The 15,541-nt window shown below is 47.1% G+C and overlaps 1 protein-coding gene across 1 annotated transcript; it reads left to right on the top strand.

The window, feature by feature from the left end:
* The first annotated feature begins 2,817 nt into the window (after window positions 1-2,817).
* LOC146984169 (protein FAM110A) lies at window positions 2,818-14,541 on the top strand. The gene is made up of 3 exons (XM_085781087.1): window positions 2,818-2,979; window positions 10,657-11,073; window positions 11,414-14,541. Exon 3 carries the CDS (start codon window positions 11,424-11,426, stop codon window positions 12,816-12,818), a length of 1,395 nt encoding a protein of 464 aa, XP_085637213.1. The 5' UTR covers window positions 2,818-2,979; window positions 10,657-11,073; window positions 11,414-11,423; the 3' UTR covers window positions 12,819-14,541.
* The last annotated feature ends 1,000 nt before the right edge of the window (window positions 14,542-15,541 follow it).

Raw genomic sequence — 15,541 nt, 5'->3', positions numbered from 1 at the left:
GTGAGTCCCTGCATTTGTGGAATGTCTGTCTGTGTGTGTGTGTGTGTGTGTGTGTGTGTGTGCGTGCATGTGCAACAAGTGAGGGAGCTTATGATTTTGGTATGAGAGAAAGGAGCTGGAGCTGCAGTAACTTTACACCCCTCGCCTCCTGTTAGAGGCCACTGTAAAAATACATCTCCAGCTGCTGAATCAAAAATGAGAATTGTTAAGAGAGCTAACAGTGTGTGTGTGTGTGTGTGTGTTTGTGTGTGTGTGTGTGTTTAGTATCATGGATCACGGAGTATTTGGCCAAATGACAGGCCACCACACACTCACACTAATACTCCTAATCCACCTGTCTCCTCTGAGTCTCAGTGCAAAGGTGTGTGTTCCCATGCAGGTGTGTTACCGCTGCTGGAGGGGAGGCGAGGATGCTCACAGAGAGTTACATTGAAAGTATTTCCCCCCCAGGCACAGAGATTATGTAGCTTTCACATGACGTGAGGAGGATTGGCTGGAGGGGAAGGAGAAAATTGAAGAGAGGAGTGACACAAAGTAAAAAAAACCAAACACGATATGAGAGGAGGAAGAAAAAGCAGATAGGTATGTGATTGTCAGCCAGGCTCGGTCTTCAGAGAGAGGAGTGGAAGGGAGGGGAGGAAGGAAGGGAGGGAGGAGAGCGTGATTGATGGCGTTAACGGCGGCAGGGAAGGTGTCGGAATTTGTTGACCTAGCTGAAATATTTATCGTGCTCTCCCGCTGTGAGTTTTAAACTACAGAGCAAACGCTTTACTTTTCCTCAACAGCTAGGAGTCTGAGTGGAAGTCCGCTCCCCGCTGCTGCTGCTGCCGCCTCGGGAGGCTGACTGACCACCGCATGTGTGTGTTTGTCTTTAGACTGTGGGTGTGGGTTCCTGGTTCTGTGTGTTTGTATACATGTGTTTTTGTGTGTGTGTGTGTGTGTGTGTGTGTGTGTGTGTGTGTGTGTGTGTGTGGTGTGTGTGTGTGTGGTGTGTGTGTGTGTGTGTGTGTGTGTGTGTGTGTGTGTGTGTGTGTGTGTGTGTGTGTGTGTGTGTGTGTGTGCCACGAGTTGCCCTGCTGCTCCCCGCCCTGCTGGCTCCTTTAAATAAGCACCGCTGCTGTGTATGTGTGTGTGTTTGGACTGTAAGAAGGAAGGGCAGCTCAGCCACGGTGTGCAGTAAGAGAAACAAACTTTTGATAGGAGCGAAGACAAGTGCCCACTGATTTAGAGAGTAAAACCATCCAATTTCCATTATAACTATTATTATTATGTAATTATGCTGCCAGGTAATAAGAGTCGATGTCAATCTGATTTAAACTGTACGAAGATAGTATCTTAAAACTAAATACTCATTTCAGACATGCACTGTACACTTTCTGTAAAGGTTTGTGTTATTCTAGAAAATAACTGTTTCAAATCATGTGTTTTTACCATGTGGAGAATCTGATGTAGTTTATAGTTGTTTTGTTTGGCTACAACGAGGCTGGAAGGTCAGTATCATTTACATATGGAAATATACACCGATCAGCCACAACATTAAAACAGGTAACTGGTTTCAGTGTTGCAGCTGATTGTGTGTGTGTGTACATACATAGTGTGTACAGTGGGGTCCACTTTTCCAATGGGAAACAAGTGCCACACGTATACATACATGTACAGTACAAGGTGTCTGCAGCAGCCTCCACTTCTCAGATGTCAGCTCTACTACTGTGGCTTATCGGTGTGTTTTTCTAGGGAGGACTGTGCAGTGACATATCCCTGACATCCAATAATTGTGCAGCGTTTCCTCAACACCTTCCTGTCTCGTATCTATCTTGGTACGTTGGCAACAGAAGGGCTGCTTGCAGCTTTTAAAGTTTAAATGACCCAAACGTAGTCCATGTATGGTTGTGGCATCACAAAATAGCAGAAAGCGTGTTTTAAGGCACAGTTTCTGAATACTGACTGTGTGCATTGAACAGTTGATAGATTCAGTAGTTAAATGCTTAATTAATCACTTTTAGGAAACTGTAAAACTGTATTGGTTGAACAGTATTTATAGAATATGTAGACTTGCTATTCGTAAAAATAAAAAAAAAGACATAAAAAAGTCTACTTTATGGGACCTTTAAGTGACTAATCATAATGATATCTATCAGATGTTATTCTATCAGATCATTTGATATCTCATGATAAAGTTGTAAGCTATCCTGTATTAAAAAGACGACGCGTCAAACTTGGGAACTGTACAAAAGCAGAGAGTTTTTAAATGTCTGCCTATTCCTGCTGGACCTGCTGCCGTGTCTTTCCCAGGAAAGCTCCTCTTGTGAACAGGAAGGATGCATTTGATAATTTCAACAGCGTCTGCCAAAGTGGCTGCAGCAGTTTGTTTGGAATAAGGAGAAAAAGACAAAGTGGTCGTCAATCAAAGCAGAGTCAAGTCCTGGTTGTGGAATCACATCGCAGACACCGATAAAAACTCATTTAACAGAACTGAAATGTGTCTTTTTTTTATTTGTTTGTTTTAGTCATAACAATCACTGATACTGATCCTTGTAATGTGCCACAACAGCAACAGGATTAATCAAATCAAAAGCAGCATTGTTCACTTTCCTGGATCAACAGTGCCAGTGCCGTGGGTAGTGGAAGTGGTACTTCTAAAGAAAGTCAGGATAATGAGAGAGCCAGAAAGATCGTGTGATTACAACCGAAGGCTTATGCTTCCTGCTCTCCCAACTCTCTTCCTGCTTCTGCACAGGAGGGGGGTGGAGTCCTGCCGGCAGTGGGAGGAGAAGGAGGAGAGCGTATTAGCCTAAGGAGCGGAGAGACGCTCAGGTTAGTGTTTGTTTTGCTCGCTCACACGCAGGAGCACTCTGCTGCTCGCATACCGGCACAGCGGCGCTCGTAGCAGACCTGAGAGCTGTACCTTCAGTCATCTCTGAGTGCGACTCAGCTTGATCTTATTCCTGAGACCCAGTTTAGGGATTTTACCGCCTCCATGTGAGTAAACTTATCCTTCTGTCCTGTTTGAACAGAGCAGTGTGTAGACACGAGGTTTGGCAAGTGTGATTAAAACAGTCGAGAGTGATGGTTGAAGATGATATTTCTGTTATTATATCTTTTTATTGTTAATTTTATATGTGGAGAGATGAGATCATTTGTTGCTGCTAATATCTAATGATAGCAAGAGGAGTGTCAGTCTGCCACTTGTGGGCTCACCATGCAGCAGAGCAACTGAAAACCTCTATTATGACCGAGGCAGCTATTGTCTCTTTCTGTCCCAGCCTGTGCTTCCTTGTCCTTGACGTGCTATGCCAAATCTAAAAATACTGGTCTTGATTATAACATTTGGCAGCGCTGTTCCAGGACTATTTTCATTCCTTCAGCTGTAAGGGGGTGAGAGGCTGTGTGGCAGGCGGGCTGAGTGTGTGTGTGTGTTGTGCCTCTGACAACCTGACACTGAGGCTACTGTGTTTCCAGCAGAAAAGGAAAGTGTTGGTGTGTCCTCAGATTATCTCACAGACTGAGCTGATGAAGGGCTAAGATCTGAAAGAGTTTGATGAACCCTGTATGGTTTTAATTATCTTTCAGTAAGTGTGTGTGTGTGTGTGTGTGTAGATCCCCTCAGGCTGTCAGCTAAAACAAACAGAAACTCACCTGTTAAACTTTCAGCTCCTCTCTCCGTCAGTGCAGAGATGGTCATGGAAGAAAAGGGTTAACAGCTCAAGAATGAGCCGAGTGTGCGACTGTGTTTGTGCGTGTGAAACCGTGTGTGTGTGTGTGTGTGTGTGTGTGTGTGTGAGATTTTGTGCTGTGAGTGAAACACTCCCTGTATCCAAACCAACAGTGAAGCCAAGCCACTGGGGCGACTCCAGTGACCACTCTCCCTCCCCACTCTGTGTGTGTGTGTGTGTGTGTGTGTGTGTGTTTGTGTGTGTGGCGGCTCTGTAACTCGCATGTCTCTGGAATGTGTTCATCATCAGCATGTTGAAGGGGAGGGGGGGGGGTCATCTTATATCTCTGTGCATTATTGTTTGCCCTCAGGCCTTGTTGCCACAAACAGCTGTGTGTGTACATGTGTGTATTTGAATTCTACTTACTGAGGTGTGTGCTTCATGTAGTTGTGTGTCCTTTAGTCTGCAGTTGGCATGTAATTGAATTAGCGTGTTTAAGCACACTTCTGTCTCTGTGCCCATATGTCCCCAGGTGTGTGTGTGTGTGTGTGTGTGTGTGTGTGTGTGTGTGTGTGTGTGTGTTACCTAACAGATTAGCTGCACCTGAGTGAGATGAGAGGAGTTGCCTCCAACCATTGATCCAAACACATTTAAACATGCAGTTTTTTTTCTTTTTTACTTTTCTCCAAATCTGGATTTGCAGATCAGATCGGGTAATACCATCAGTTTCCATCATCAGCACAAATTCTTTGCTGGATCAGTTATTTCTCCCTCCAGAGACTCGGCCAGGCCGGAGTCTCTCTGGGCATCGTAAATCCTGTATACTAGTTGCTACAGGGAGAAAAGGAGATATGTTTATTATATCTAAAAAAAGAAAAAAAAAAAGATCCTTTTTCCTCAACTAAATCTTGAGGTTGGCATGTTGTCATTCAAAGCTACCACAGGAGGCTTATGTTGTGTTGTTTTCCACTGGGTTTTGTAAAAGGCACACACTAAACTAAAGAATGTACACATCAGTAGAGTGTGTGGGAAAATCTCTGACTGTCTATCAGTGTCTCATCTTTGGACGATGAGATGCTACTTGTAAATGTAAATATGACAAAATGCATGTTGTTGTTCTTGTTTATGTTGCAATCTTTTATTTTTACTCCTCTTTGGCCCACACAGGCAAATGGCAGATGTCATAATGTTTTAATCTTTGATGCTTGGCTTAGTTTTCCTGAGGGAGGACTCAGCCACCTGCTCTCCACTGATTACCTACTCAGTCAAAACTCTCCTTACCACATAAACACTCACAGAGAAAATGAGGATGCTGACATTCATGGATGCACAGCTACACATAAGCGCACTAGACACAGAGCTTCACCCCTCCCCATCTCACCCTTGGGTGTAATTGCGCATGGATGTGTGTGTGTGTGTGTGTGTGTGTATGTGTTTCCCGGGGCCACAGACGCAGACAGTGATGGGCAGATGTGGAGGAGGGGAGGGGGCATACAAAGATGGAGCTAGATGCTATAATAACTGTCTGCTTATGGTTCAATGGTTGTTTTTGCAGTCGACTAGACCCCGGTGCATAACACGGTTTCATAACGCTGGGGTCCAGACACTTCAGTCATGCATGTGAGAGGAGCTCTCCGCCCAGCCAGGAGCTGTTTGGTGTAGGAAATGAGCAGCGTGGCCACAGATGATAACTGCACGGCGCTGTGGTGAAGCCAAGATACCAAGGGTTGACTCCTGTGAAGTCTGGTCCCGTGGCGCTCACCTCTCCGTCTTCATTAGCTGTCTTTGGAGCGCCCTAAATCAGCCCTGGGGGGGTGTGGCTGATAACCTTTTGAACCCTCTCTTTTTAAAGCTTTTTATTGACTTAAAAACTGAAGCCAGGGCGTCCATGTGGGGTGATGGGCCGGGGGCCAGAGTATGAACCCGACTCGTCGTGAGGTTTATAGACTATTATTCAACCAGAAGACATTAGGAAGATGCTTAACTGAGTCAATTAAGCCCAAAGTGTCCAAGCCACAGCTGGGACAAGAGCCGATCTTTCCATGGATACGGTGCACAAAGGTCCTTCAGTGTTTCCTTCCTCACTTCCTGTCCCGTCTCTCTAATGTCCACTCAGCCTCACTCCGGCATTATTGTAAAGACGACTTGATGGCTTTGCACTTGACATTATTATTTGACTTAGCGATGTTTTCCATCTAGATAAAGTGGTGATGACATCATATGGGACATTTTTAACCACGTTTGATTAAAACCTGATAACTGGGGCAATCTGCAAGAGTATGTGTGTTAATGGGAGCAGCATCTGGAGGTAACGCCAATATCAAGCCAGCGTTTGACTTTTCAGAGGTCTGGTGTAACAGGAAACACCAGTATTGTGAGTTTATGGTTTAGTTTATATTGATAATTATTGTTGTTGGACTAAGTTTCAAAGCTGAAGGATGAACTTGGGTGTTCATCTTTAGATGTTTGCCCTTATCTTTGTGCATAAAAAAACATTACAGTTGCAGTCATTCTCAAAAGACTGTGTGTAGCCCCAGCTTCACAGATCTCACATTTTTGAAAGAGAATATACTGAAGTCTGTATTAAGATGTCTCGATCTATTTTCTTTATTTTTTCTAGTTTTGCCATCTTTGTTAAGCAGTGGATGGTCGGACCATCGGCTCACACAGTGAAGAAGCTGTTGTCCAAAAGGCCCAGAAATAGACGCTAAGGTCACCGTAAAACAGGGACAATCTGCTGGTCACACACCCACAGTTGGAGGCAAACACTCCAACCGGGCACGTTTGTTTGCTTTTTCTCCCTTTCTCACACATTTCCTGTTGTGAAATGCGTCATTGCTTCCTGCTCGTCCCTCCAGTGGGAGAAGAACCAACAGAAATCACTACTGACTAACTTGCCCTCCCCCTTTTTCTCTCCCCCCTCTGCTTGGGGTGAAGGTGACGCTCTCAAAGAGTCATCGCCTACAAACTTAACTCAAAGATTGAGGGGATGTGGATATTGTTTGCGAGTCGTGTTGTCCGGTGAAACCATCTTATCTTCATTTCTTTCTCTGAGTTTCAGTCAGGACAGGATTTTCTGGTGACACGTCTTTAGGTGGGGTCTCTCCTGTTTTTATTAGTCTGGGTTCAGCGTCCGCTGGGACCAAGGCCACCGAGATATGACAACCCAGCTGGCGTCACAGAACACACACTCGCAAACACACGCACACAAACAAACCTTGTTCCTGCATGTTGAACAATGTTTGCAGCATCTTCCTGTTTTGTTTTTTTTGTCACATTTTGTAGGAAGAAAAGTAGAAAACCATCAGATACAGATTGTGTTTCTCGTTCCTCTTCCCTCTCCTCCTGAATTCCTCTTCCTCACGTGCTGGTGTTTGCTGTTTATATTCAGTTACTAAGTGCTAGAAAATATTGGGCTCTCCCTATAATTAGTGTTGTGCGGGCTGGTTGGTAGAGAGCCGTAGTCATCCAGTTGTGGTGAAGTGCGAGTCATCTCTTCCTTTCAGCTGCAGCTTCCCCTTCCACCCGTCCCAACAAATCTGGACAACATGCACACCTCCGTTCTTTCTGTCTCTTGCTAATATATTACTCACTCACTCTGTCACAGTGAAACACAATCCCTCTCACACACGCACAGCGAACATCATAAGGCATTTCATTACCCTCGCTCTAATAATACGGTGGCTGTTAAAAACAGGGCAGATTCATAACAACGGAGCGGTTTGCATAGTTCGGCAATAATCGACCCCGAGCAAAGTTTCCATCGCGGAATAGAAATATCACCCGTGGGTCCGTCGCTGCGGTCGGCGCCTGCGGTGCGCTCGTCGCTTCTGGAGACATCAGCTGTTTTGTGTGAACATGAATGGAAAAATGAGAGATGGATGGAAAGTTGGGGAAAAAACAAGACGAACAGGCCGAGGGATGTTTTTGTTTCCCTTCAGGGAGTTATTGCTACACACACGTTGACCCACGCTCGATCTATTCGCACCTTGTTCTGTGGCAGCTAGAGGTTTAACGGCGCTGTTCTCATACACGTTAGCACCTATACAATGTACAATGAGGAAATGAATGACAAAAGCTGCTGTTTTTTAGGATTGAGGAGGATCTGGGCCAACAATATTTGCATGTAGATGGGTCTGATCGCTCTCTGGTCCAGCGTTAAGGAAGGTAACTGGGTTTTGATTTACATACTGATCTCCATGTGCAAATTCATTTAACTGCTTTTATTTTGACCCTTTTTTTTGTGAAGACCTTGCACCAACAATAATTACTGCTCATGCTTTTACGCTCACTCTCCGTTTCTCCATCGCCCACTGTTTCTATGTATCATGTGTCATGGCTGAATTGTCGGAGGCCAGGAAGGAAACAAAGAGGCAGAATAATGAGCGGATCATGGGATTGTAGTTATCAGCTGAAATGGGTTTTATGTGGGTGTGTGTGTGTGTGTGTGTGTGTGAGAGAGGGAGAGTGTGTTTGCGTGCACACAGCTCTGGCGTGGTAGCTTTAACACCTTCAGTTGAAAGAGTTGAGCTCAGGAGACAACCAAAGCATCTTCTCCTTTGTGTTTACGTGATTTATATATAGTAAAGTGTGCGTCACAGCAGCTGGGACGGAGACTTTAAATTACGTCATCATATTTCGCTAAAAGGCAGAAACCGGGACCTCTGTCAAAGTATTTGTGTCATTTTCTCAGACCCAGCCATCGGCCATTATTAAAGACATTGGTCTTTTTTTTGTGGACATGAAAAGGCTCTAAATGTGGACTCAAAGGATGTGTTTTTTCCAGGAGAGGCCTGTGTGAGGGTAATGACAAGGCCACAGCATACTAAACCTGAGGGAGCCGAGGTTTCCGCCACCACACGTTTGTCTTCAGCATTTCTGGTAAAGTCTTCAGGATGAGTTTCTATGAATGGACACATATACAACCGTTTCTATAATTACCTATAGCTGCTGTAGTGAAGCTGGTGTTTTCAGTGTGGTGGACGAGGCCTTTTTCCCCCCCGGTGTTACAGACGGGCTTTTCTTTCTGTTTCCTGAGTAGACCCTCCTGTCAGAGAAGCATTTGAGTATGTAACGACAAAGATGACCAAAAAGTGTACTTGTGAACACAAATTGGTCAAAAAGTAAGAACTCTGTGCAGTACAATAAGATAATAATAACTTATTTTCACAGATATGTTTTGCCTGTATTCAAATATTCCCTGGGCTGATAGCGGTTGTCTTCACTTTTTTCAGTGGTCTTTTGTATTTTACCATACTGTGTTGAACTAGTGTTGCAAGTGAACTTTCTTTATGCACATTTATTATATAAATTCTTGTGTTTGTAATGAATTGAAGCTTGAGGTTTTGAGGACGAGCCCTCATCATCAACACATCACTGAGTCCTTTTGAATGTCTCGCGTGTCCCAACTGTGGTGAAGTCGTCTTCATTTCCTGTATGTCTCATCTGGAGAGTTTCTGTTTTCCCCCGACTGAAACTAACGAAGCCCTCCCTCCTCTCTTTGCCTTGTAAGATGTGAAATTTCCTTCTTACTCAGAGCTTGTTTCCTTTTCCCTAACAGTACTTTTTTCTTTTCTCGCTCTATATGTATTCCCTCAGGATTTTTCCTGAAGGCTTTTGGTCGCATGAGGTTTTTGTGAATAATTATTTTCTGTGATGCAAATGTGTTTTTAATTTAAGCCGGACTATTTTAGACTCTTCTTTGGTTTGTCACATGGTGAAGATGAAAGTAAAGTGTGCGGCTGTGTGCGCACGTCTCTGAGTTTTTAAGCTCTTGAAGTACCTGAAAATAAGTGTGTGTGTGTACTGTGTGTGTGTGTGTCCAAGTCTTAACTGTCATGATTGCTTTTTCTCATCTGCTGTTCAAGGATGAGAGAGAAAAAGAGAGAGAGACAGAGAGAGAGGGGGGAGATGTGGGGAAACAGGGTCACATGTTGAGAGAGACAGGAGAAGACTGCTATAAAAAGACTAATTAAAAATGTGTGGATAGATATGTTGGAGGTGGAGGTGAAGAGGAGGAGGAGGAGAGAGCGAGAGAGCGGGCGCACCGACTGGGTGTGATGTAACCTGGAGTGTAATGTTGTAAATGATAAGGAGGGGGACGGAGGGGGAGGGAGAGAATGATAATCAGAGCTTGGAGAAAGAAGAAAAATAAGATGAACATTGTGTATTTGTGTGAGTGTTTGTGTCAGCGGTGCTTTGAACTGCTAAAAGTGAGAGTAATTGGGAGAAAGAGGAACTTCCACTGGTCTGTGTTTTTGTTTCTGCTGCATTTCTCGGGTCAGTTTTTAGATTCTGTTGTTGTTACATTACAAACACCAGCGAAAAGGTTCAAATCCGAATGAGGGCAGAGTTGGACTGAAGAGTGAGATAATCCTCCATTGTTTACTGTGTCTCTGTTGTCCACACTGTGTCTCCACTGAGGACAAGACAAAGAGCTAAAGAGGAGGAACAGTTGTGCAGCTTTCAGTGTTTTCATAGCACCCCACTGGGCTTGATGCAACTCTATGTAAAAAATTGCAGCTGTTTTGCCCGTTGTCCTCCTCTCCCTTTCTCCCCCCTTCCCCACCTTCTCCCCCCACTCTCCCATCCACCCCCTTTCTCCCTTTCAAAGAATTTTCATTTGAATGAAAACCCTGCCTCAGTGTTTTGTTGTGCTCCAAGGGGGGAGGGGTCCAATTGGTCAGAATCCCTTTCGAGGTGGACCAATGCGAGCGCGCCTCCCGCCCACAGCCCCGCCCCCGCGTGCCCCCGCCGAGGCTCCCGGCCCGACATGTGATTGGCCGGGCTGGGAGGAGCCAGACGTGGTATTAAAGCCTGTCCCGTCTGCTCCACTTCAGTATTGAAGAGAGTCCCTGTCTGTCAGCCAGAGCAGCGTGTGTGTGCGAGAGTGTGTGTGTGTGTGTGTATCAGTGTGTGTGGATGTTTTTTTTTTTGTTAATGAGAGACGGACAGAAAAACACACTCTGACTTGGACTTGCATCTGTTTTTTAACCCTCTCCAGGACTGTGGGGCTCTCCAGCTGAGTTGCCGGCTTTTTGTGTGTATTAACAGCTGGACCGTGGACTGAGGGGGGCTGCACTGCACGGACCGGTTGGACAGACACCGTGAGAGGAGGAGGGGGGGATCATAAAGGCTGTCGAGTTGCCGGTGTCTTTGCCCGGCTGATCTTCCAGGCGTTTGTGGATAAAGAGCTCCCATCAGCTGCACCGTGACCCCGATCCACTGCCCTCACCCCCTTCTTGGGCCACTGCTGTGCCAATAGAGGTGGTCCGGCCCGGGCCCGATGTGGAATTTGACCTCGACCGACCCCGTCCCACAAGTAGCCTTTCACTGAGGGGGGAAACGAAGAAGGATAAAAGAGCAATAGGGGCGACGGAGGAAGAAAGGGAGAGAAGTGAGAGCAGCAGCGCAGCGACCGGTAAGGAAGTTAAAAGGGGCTCTGGGGGGGGCGAGGGAGCGGGGCCGGGAGGAGGGGGAGGAGGAGAGTGGGAAGAAAAGAGAGAGTACAAAAGAGCTATTTTCTTAAGCTTGGAGGGGACATGAGGGAGCTCGGTCGGCGAGGATGTTCTCAGCCACCTCTCCTTCTGTCACTTCACTCTTCACCTCCTCATGTTCACATCACACAGCTGGAAAACACTTATTCACGTTTAGCTGAACCAGTCTCACAGTCTGAGCTTGTTCTCATCAGCTCTTTGTTTCTTTGCACATGATTGTTTCAACAACCTTCTGACTGAACATCTCTCTCTCTCTCTCTCCAGCTCCTCCAGAATGCCGGTGGAGACCCTGCGGCCCTCAGATGGCCGTCTGGCCGGCGTTCCCTTCACCTCAGCCATGCCCTTCAGGATACTTAACAAGGGCCCAGAATACTTCCGCCGGCAGGCCGAGCCCGGGGCCCGCAAACTGAGCGCAGTGGAGCGCCTGGAGGCGGACAAGGCCAAGTACGTCAAGAGCCAGCAGGTGGCCCTCACCCGCCAGGCCCCCATCAAACCACCCATCATCCGCAAGCCCCTCGTCCCCCCAGGGATGATGCTCCACTGCCAGATCAGCACCCCCCCGGCCCGCAAAGTCCCCCGCTGCCCGGCCGACGTGGAGAACGGAGGAGGGAGAGAGGGGCTGGTGCGGAGAAGAGGACCCGCTCTCAACTTGGACATTCTGAACAATCTAATCAACGACGTGTGCGACGGACCGCTGCCCTCGTCCCAGTCCTCGTCCTCCACCTCCCCCTCCTCATCGTCGCCTTCATCGGGAGCGAAGAGCATCGGCAGCAGCCTGTCGGCCGAGCAGGAGAGGAACAACCGGCTCCTCAACAACCTCAAACCTTTGAACCACGGCACCGCCAACTCTTCGTCCACCTCTTCCTCCACTTCCTCTCCGCTCAATAACAACCTCCGGACTCCCACGGCAGAAGTTACCCGGCGTCCTCCCCCGATCCCGGCGCGAGCACCGCGCATCGGGGCGCCGGTCCCCTACAGCTCCCCCAACTCAGTGACTGTGCGCAGGGTGGACGTGCGGCCTCAGGCGGAGATAAGGAAGCCCCAGAGGGCCCAGCTGCAGCCTCAGCTCCGGCCCAGACAGACCCCCCAGGGCCAAGTCGCACACCCCCAGGTCCCCCCGCCGCCGCCTCCGCCAGCTCACAACCAGCTCACCACACCCTCCGTAACCCTGCCCTCGCCCCCGGTCTACCTGCCCCCGAGTCCGTTGCTGGTCAGAGCGGGCATGATCCCGCCCGCCTCCCCCGCCTTCACCCGCATATCCAACGCCAGCTCCAAGGGCTCGGCCCGTAAGCACCCATCCTTACACCGCTCCAAATCGGACCTGAGCGACCGCTACTCCCGCGCCACCGCCGACCTGGAGCGGTTCTTCAACTACTGCGGGCTGGACCCAGGCGAGGTGGAGGGGATGGGCGGCGTGGAGCGCTTCACGAGGGCCAACTCGGACATCGTGTCGGTGTCCAAGCTGCGCAGCGTCAGCACGCCCAGCTCCGAGTGCGGAGACGAGGCGGACCGGGCGAAGGAGGACGAGGAGGACGAGGACGGGCCCTCGAGAGCCAATGAGCGGGTTCCATACGGCATCTCCGTCATCGAGAGGAACGCCCGGGTCATCAAGTGGCTGTACGGCATCCGTCAGGCGCGAGACACCAACAGCGCCGTCTCTAACGTATAGACCGATGGGGACTTGAACTGACAAAGAAAAGAACAGTGACTTTTTGTATGTACACATACGTCTGAAGAAGGGATACCCATCTGATGACCCTGCGCTGCCTTACATCACGTTCATGGATGATTCAGTAACTGTTACTTCTGTTTCCTGTGAAGACTTTTGTTTTGAAAAAAAAGCTCTTATCCGGGCTGCAGGTCAGGACTGCCTCCCTGGGAGACGAGACGGACGATACATTTCCCCCCAATTTCCTTCACTTGATCTTGTGTAACAACATCAGTAAACTAAAGCAATAATAGACTGGTGTAAATGATGATGGTGAGGATGAAGCCAGATGATGTTTGTGATTGTGGTTCCTCATGTAAAGGTACTTAATGTGTGTGTGCGTGTGTGCGTGTAGTCTATGTGTGTGTGTGTTCCATACACACTGCTGAGAGCTACAGTGTGGTGACTGTCGAGAACCACGTTGATACTGTGAAACGTCACAAAAAGCTTCCATAAACACATTTGTATTTTCAAAAAAAAAAAAGACGTTTTGGCTGTAAGACTGTTATTGTTATTATTATTATTATAATTATAATTATTCTACTACAAGTTTTTGTCAGCATGTGAGTGAAACATTTGTATACATCTACTTTAGGGTATTCCCTCTCAACAAAGCACACGTATAACTCTCAACACAAGTAATCACTTCACAGCACAGGTGGACATTCAGGTCAGTTGGCGGCGTGTGTGTGTGTGTGTGTGCGCGTGTGCATGTATGTGTGTGCGTATCTCGACTGTAACGATGTCTCCATGTGCGTCTGCATCTGAAGCATGGTTTCACGTCTTGGATCACGCTGCGCTGGTGCAGCCACAGGAATCTGTTTACTACGTATGTCTTGACACGGACGAGAGAGCAAGTCATATGATGAGGGATGGTCGAAGTAAGTGTAGCATGAAGAGTTTCTTTTGCCTCCGGAGAGATGATCAAAGGATGGGTGAAAGGGAAGGCTGACAAGAGTATAGATCATGGATAGAAATAATTATATCTATGGTGTATAAATATGTCTATGGTTCTGAAAGTGTCTCAGGAAGATGTACTTGGCATACTAATGAAAATGGACCAATATTTATTTGGAAAATGTAATTTAATGTATTTTTTAATATCGGACGAGTGTGTACAGAATTCAATCTCTTTGCTTTGAAGTACAATCTGATCGACATTTAAGGGTCACATTTAAAAAAACAAAACAAACACATGCAAACACAGGCACCAGTCACAAGCGAGGATGTTGTAAACAGAGGAATGCTACATGTGCCCCGCTGCTCCGTGGGGAAGCTACAGAAGAACGTGAGACTTGTGTATTTATTTGACTTCCTGGTTGTCGCTGCGGGAGCGAGAGTGGAGGTCCGTGCCCCCCCCCCCTTCTCCCCCCTCTACCGTGTACGAGATCTCCGCCCTCTGCATCGAGCTCCTTTAACTTTTTTAGGATACAGTCAGAGTTTATGGTTTATTGTTTGAGTTTCTTCGGCGTACCTGTGGCTGTCGCAGGTAGATGAGGAAGCAGCAGAGATCGGAGAGGGGGGAGGAGGGGGGGAGAACACGGCAGCAGCGACAGTGAACAAAAAGTGCTGTTGAATCTGGCACTGGATGCCCAAAGAGTCTACAAAGTGAAGATCCAAAATGCTTTACCACGGTGTATTCTAAACAGTTAATAAAAAAATGTTAAAGTCATCTCGTTGTTTACTGTTTGTCTTATTTTTCTGCTCTTTGAAGTGGCCTGTAAACACCAGGACAAGACCCTCCTGGTTCCAGCATATGGCTGCAAACTGCCACTCCTCACATTTCTTCAGTGCTGTGGGACTTTATGACTCGTCACGGCCAAGCCCAGGTCCTGATGATGTGAAATCTGGTGCGGGACCAGTTGAGCGCAGGCAGGTGTTTGGCTCGTCAAATCTCATTTCAGCATCAATAATTGACATGCAGCACTTTCTCCCAGCTCCCTCAATGCTTTTTTGTTTACTTTGATCGTGTTCGACTGCTGCATTATTTACTTGGCAAAATGTGGACACGCACACAATCTCTCACTCAAGTCTTGTGCTAGCAGGCTGTCATTAAGGCTGTGCACAAGTTGTGTTACTGTGTGCTGCAGATTGCAGTCTGGTGGGTGACGATGACCCCACCCTCCACCATCTCCTCCACACCACACCCTCTTTAAGAGAGCGACTGCTCAATAAAACGCACTGTGGTAAAATGACTGGGTGTGAAAGGGGCACTCTGCTACTGAAACTGTAGCAACTCACAGCACATGTATGATTAGGCAGAAACATGGGAACACACAGGACTAGAAAGAGAAGTAAATGATGCTGCAGCCACAATATCAAGACCAGTCACCACTTTGTAATCTCACACACAGAAAGGTTTCTTTAATCATAATCAGAATACTGCTTGATCCCCATGGGAAGTTATGTCATGTTACAGCTGCTCCAACAATACACAATATGAAAGGGATGTAGATAAAATACACAAGAAAAATAGCTGCATCATAAGAAAATATCTATGTATTAGAAAAATAGAACATGTTAAAGGGATAGTTCAACATTTTGGCAAATTGGCCCATAATCCCTATAGTTTTAGCAGTAGGTTCGTTACCTTTGTCGGTGCAAGCTATTTTTAGAACGGCGGAGCAGAGCCACGAGCTGCTCAGAGCTACACTACGGAGGCTAATGGGATTTCTTGGTTTCCA

This window comes from Trachurus japonicus, chromosome 7, assembly GCF_045865225.1.
Source record: "Trachurus japonicus isolate A0001 chromosome 7, Traja_1.0".
In the NCBI taxonomy this organism is placed as follows: Eukaryota; Metazoa; Chordata; class Actinopteri; order Carangiformes; family Carangidae; genus Trachurus; species Trachurus japonicus.
This window is presented reverse-complemented; position numbering and strand designations above follow the sequence as displayed.